The 5,004-nt window shown below is 45.6% G+C and overlaps 1 protein-coding gene across 1 annotated transcript; it reads left to right on the forward strand.

The window, feature by feature from the left end:
* Positions 1–1,258: 1,258 nt before the first annotated feature.
* Positions 1,259–4,504, forward strand: K444DRAFT_649119 (OPT oligopeptide transporter; the record flags this gene model as incomplete). Its single annotated transcript, XM_024885544.1, has 8 exons — positions 1,259–1,325; positions 1,504–1,580; positions 1,635–1,880; positions 1,974–2,383; positions 2,486–3,234; positions 3,306–3,561; positions 3,630–4,146; positions 4,208–4,504. 8 exons carry the CDS (start codon positions 1,259–1,261, stop codon positions 4,409–4,411), a joined length of 2,526 nt encoding a protein of 841 aa, XP_024743815.1. The 3' UTR covers positions 4,412–4,504.
* Positions 4,505–5,004: the final 500 nt, after the last annotated feature.

Consider the following 5,004-nt stretch of genomic DNA (forward strand, 5'->3'; position numbering starts at 1 on the left):
GAATCTTGCTAGCGAGGCAAATAAGGGCTTGATTAATTACTATTCTCCTGGGAAGGTTATTAAGGCTAGGGAGTACCAAGAAGAGAAGGAAAGGCTGAGAATCGCAGAGGAGGAAGCTAAATTGGAAAGAAAGATTAAAAGGGCCGCAAATGCCCTTAGAAAGAAACAGGAGAAGGCAAAAAGAGCGGCAGATAGGGAGGCTAAGGCTGTCCAGAAGCAATTGGCGGGGGACGTAGAGCTGGCCGCCAAGAGAGTACCCAAGAAGCAGCCAGTTTCTATTGCTCCCAAGGCAAAAAAAGCTGCTCTAGTGGTATTAACTAAGCGGAAAGTACCTATTAAAGCTAGGCGCCCTGCAAAGGTAGTGGTATAGCAAGAGGTGATTGCCCAAATTAGTAAGGTAGTCATATTGGGGGTAGTACAGGCGAAAACGAGTACGCGTATAATTATGCTACCATAACGCTTTAGAAAAAAAAACTGAATTGCACAAGTTCAAGATCTCAATTGACTCTACCCTGTAATTTAATATTATTTTATTTGGATAAGTGGTTGTAGAGTAATTAATTATTAAAGTTCGGGGCGAAATGCGAATTCGCGTATTTTTGATGCGGGACGTATTTTGGTGCGGGGCATCGGTTAATACAAGTAAATGCCGTCGTGATTCCGAAATGGCTCGGTCAACCCGGTGAGTCGGCATAGAGTTCTAATTGTCAGTGCCGAATCGTCCAGTCACGAAGTTCGAGACTCCGCAAATCGAACGCCAAGGAATGGGAAGGCAGTCTACGGAGTAAGCTGAGAGCTGGTAAGGTTTTGTGTCGCGAGAACAAATGATTCCGTCCAATTGGCACCCCTCCATACAACCTGTCGCAATTGAGGGTGGAAAACGATACCGTTCCTAGGGTCCACACTCCACCCAGTGATTATCACCTGCCTTTTCGGCAGGATATATGTGAGTGATTATGCAAACTATGATTCCCGAAGCCAATAAGCCACAAGATAAATGCCGGGGACTGGGGTACGCTGCAAATACCGTGAATTTTAGCACCTACCTTATTAGGCTCATTCACGACCTATCAGTGTCGCAAAGTAAAATCGGTGGAGCAAACGATTATCCTTTGATAGCAAGGAGATAAGATGTTGCGAGGGCAAGCCTACTTGATGTTTTCTCCCACTCTTAAATCTAGATGGAGGAACTTGACTTCTTTGATTCCCATGTCATTCAAGGTTGAACAAATAATATACGTCGGACGTCTACGTCACCATGTCAACAAATCAGCTCGAAACATCCGCAGTTCTGCAGGGCCCGCCTCCAGTGGAACAGAATGATGGTATATCCAACGAGAAGACAACTGCTGTAGGCCACTACATTTTGGCATTTTGCAAGTTGGAAGGGGGCTAATCAGAGTTTTATAGTCTACCTATGAACCCGTCGTCGATGATTTTCAGATCGAGACGTAAGAAATGTCATTCTCTATCCGCTCAAGCGTTTAACAATAGTGTATAGAGACCTAAACGTGACCGAGGATGATCTTCTCCAGGCCAGGGAAGCCGCAAAAGGCTTCACGCTTGAAGAAACGCGTGAGGTGTCTTCCACCTTCTTATTCCATATTGATTGATGTTTGACTTTATCTTCATAGATGATGAAAAATGTTATGAAGGTCCACGAGAAAGACCCAAACTTTCCCGTATTGATCCTTGACAGAATCAATGAGTTCCTTGGCAATGAAGATATTTTCGATCATCCAGAGAACTACAGCGAACTCGTCGCTGAGATGAAAACCGAGGCGGCTCTAATCACGAACAATAGTCCATACGCCGAGGTGCGGGCTGTGGTCAGCAATACCGACGATGTTAATATACCAAGTTCTACTATACGGGCCTGGGTATGCCGCTTCTGAGAACCCTTTTTTGACACCATTTACCTGTTACAGGAAGTAAAGCCTAAAATATTCTGATACTGACTTCCAAATCTGCAGGTCATTGGTCTGCTATTCGTTGTCGGACTAGCCTTCATTAACCAACTCTTCTCTATTCGACAACCCCCGATCAATATCCAGGCCAACGTAGTACAGTTGCTGTGTTACCCAGTTGGAAGAGCAGCAGCTGCATTACTTCCAGATTGGGGATTTACACTTTTTGGATCTCGACATAGCCTGAACCCAGGCAAATTCTCGACAAAAGAGCACATGTTGATCACCATCATGGCCAGTGTCGGTTATGCTACACCATACACTGATAATATAATCTGGGCTCAGTATCTTCCTCAGTACTTCAACCAGAGTTATGCAGGTCACTTCGGTTACCAGATTTTGATCGCACTTTCTACCAACTTTATCGGCTACGGCATTGCTGGTCTCTGCAGAAGGTTCCTTGTTTATCCCGCGCAGTATGTAGTACCTTTTTTTGTCCCTTATGCTCATATTTTTGAATCTTCACTGTCGTTGAAGCATTGTAAGTGCATCCAGAAACGCTGATATCCGACCTATAGTTGTGTGTGGCCTGCGTCTCTAGTCACTATCGCGCTGAACGATGCTTTCCACACGGAGAAGAACATCCCTGTTCCAGGCCCTCTGAAGAGATTCTTCACCACTTCGCGTCTGAAGTTCTTCTCTTATGCTTTCGTGGCAATGTTTATCTGGTTCTGGTTTCCCGATTACCTTTTTCAGGCTTTGAGTATTTTCAACTGGATGTCCTGGATTGCTCCAAACAACCTGAAGCTCAACACTGTCGTCGGATTCAACAACGGTCTCGGACTCAATCCATTCCCAACATTCGACTGGAATATCTTACTCTGGGACGACCCTCCACAGGATCCCTTGATGGTGCCGTTTTTCAATACCTTCAACAAGTTTATTGGCTCATTCCTTTCCATGTTTGTCATCCTTGCCATCTGGTATACGAACTCTTACAACACTGGCTATCTCCCAATCAACACCCCTAGAGTTTTTGACCACTTCGGAGAGCACTACAATGTCTCCTTGGCGATAAACGAGAAAGGATTGTTTGATGCTGCGAAATACGAGGCTTATTCCCAAGCCTACTTATCCGCTGGTTATCTTACCGTATACATGTTCTTCTTCGCCATATATTCCGCCACCATCTCGTACGCTTACCTGTATCACCGCCATGAAATTGCAATGGGATTCCGCAATCTGCGAAACAGTTTTCGAAGGGAGAGGGAGAGTGAGTACGAATATAAGGATGTCCACAACCGTCTAATGGCTGCTTATCCTGAAGGTTGGCTTCAACTTTCCTTCTTGATTTTCGCTACTTCATTCAAAATATGAACTAACTCAAGTAAATTTTAGTTCCCGAGTGGTGGTTTCTCATATGCCTTGTAGCTGCCATTGGTACAGGTTGTGCTGCAATCAGTGGGTGGCAGACTTACACCAGCGTTGGCGTTGTGTTTTACGGTATTGCTTTGTGTCTGGCATTTGTTATTCCAATTGGCATGATTAAGGCAATCACGGGAATTGAAGTGACCTTGAATGTTCTTGCGGAATTCATTGGCGGTTCATGGGTTGCAGGAAATGCACTTGCCATGAACTATTTCAAGAGTTATGGGTAAGCACAATCCGTTCTTCCCTGAATGATACAAGTCGTTGCGAAGATGGCTCATAATATATGTTTAGTTATGTCACCTGTGCTCATGCTCTTCGTTTCTCGAATGACTTGAAGCTGGCACACTACGTCAAGGTACCGCCCAAACACACGTTCTGGGCACAGATGATTGCCACTGTCATTTCCAGCTTGGTTTGCACGGGAGTCCTAAACTTCCAAATGAACCAAATCGAGGGAGTCTGCACCTCAACGCAAAAAGATCACTACACCTGCCCTGGAATCAACCAATTTTTCACTGCAGCCGTACTTTGGGGAACGATAGGGCCGAAAAAGGTCTTTGGATCACACGGCCAATACACTGCTTTGCTTGTGGGCTTCCCCCTTGGTTTCTTTCTTCCATTCGTTTTCTACTATACCCAAAAAAAGTTTCCCAATCAAACTTGGTTGCGGCAAGCCCACGTTGTCGCCATCATATATGGAGCTATTTCGTGGGCTCCTTACAATCTCAGCTACACTTGGCCTTCAGTACCGATTGCTTGGCTGAGCATGGTGTATATGAAGAAGAGATTTCTTGGTTTCTGGTCCAAGGTACGTACCCTCGCCTCCCTTTATGTTTCCGGTTTGAAGTAGCTGACTCACTCCGTACCAGTATAACTATGTCCTCTCAGCCTCTTTTTCCTCGGCGATTGCCATTGCTGCTATCATTATCTTCTTCGCTCTGCAGTGGACTGAGACCACTCTTGACTGGTGGGGCAATACAGTGAGCTTTCAGGGTTGCGAAAGCACGCCTTGCGTAACACATACTCTGACTGATGGGGAGTATTTTGGTCCGAGAATTGGGGAATTTCATTAGCCGCAGCCTTGACTCAAGGAGTAATTGTGAGTTGGCTGCTTTTGAATTCGGAAAGTCAGACACAAGCCCAGGCTCAGAAGGTAATATATACGGAAATGAATCAATGTACTGTACCAACGGCAAGATTGAAGTTATTTAGCTATTTATATCCACTCGACAAATTGTTGGTACTCAATCCTACTGATATAAACACCCTTCCAAGCATTCCTTTATTCCTGTAGCCCAGTCTGCCCTTCCAATTCGAGTTGTCTTTGACCGACCGAGGCTCATAAAATTCCTCGAGGCACTTCCCCTCGTCTTCCGTCAGGTAGTGTCTCCTGGTTAGCAGCAAGTGCATCGTCCATCCACTCTACGCTGCTGAAGCTGCTACTAGGGCTTGCCACCCGCTAATTAATCCACGCCAGAGTAACTTGACTAACCGTGCAGCCCCCCTGCGAGCCACTTCCTCAATGAGACCAATGATAAAAATAACCTGCTCGGTAAACACCTTATCCTTTGCCCTGGCCGTTGTCTGATCCCTCGCAAGTCGAGCTAAGTGAGCGGTATTCTGTGGACCTCGAGGAACAAGCCCGACTCCAGTTTAATTGCAGAAC

The sequence above is a fragment of the Hyaloscypha bicolor genome, assembly GCF_002865645.1.
Source record: "Hyaloscypha bicolor E unplaced genomic scaffold K444scaffold_10, whole genome shotgun sequence".
Taxonomy (NCBI): Eukaryota; Fungi; Ascomycota; class Leotiomycetes; order Helotiales; family Hyaloscyphaceae; genus Hyaloscypha; species Hyaloscypha bicolor.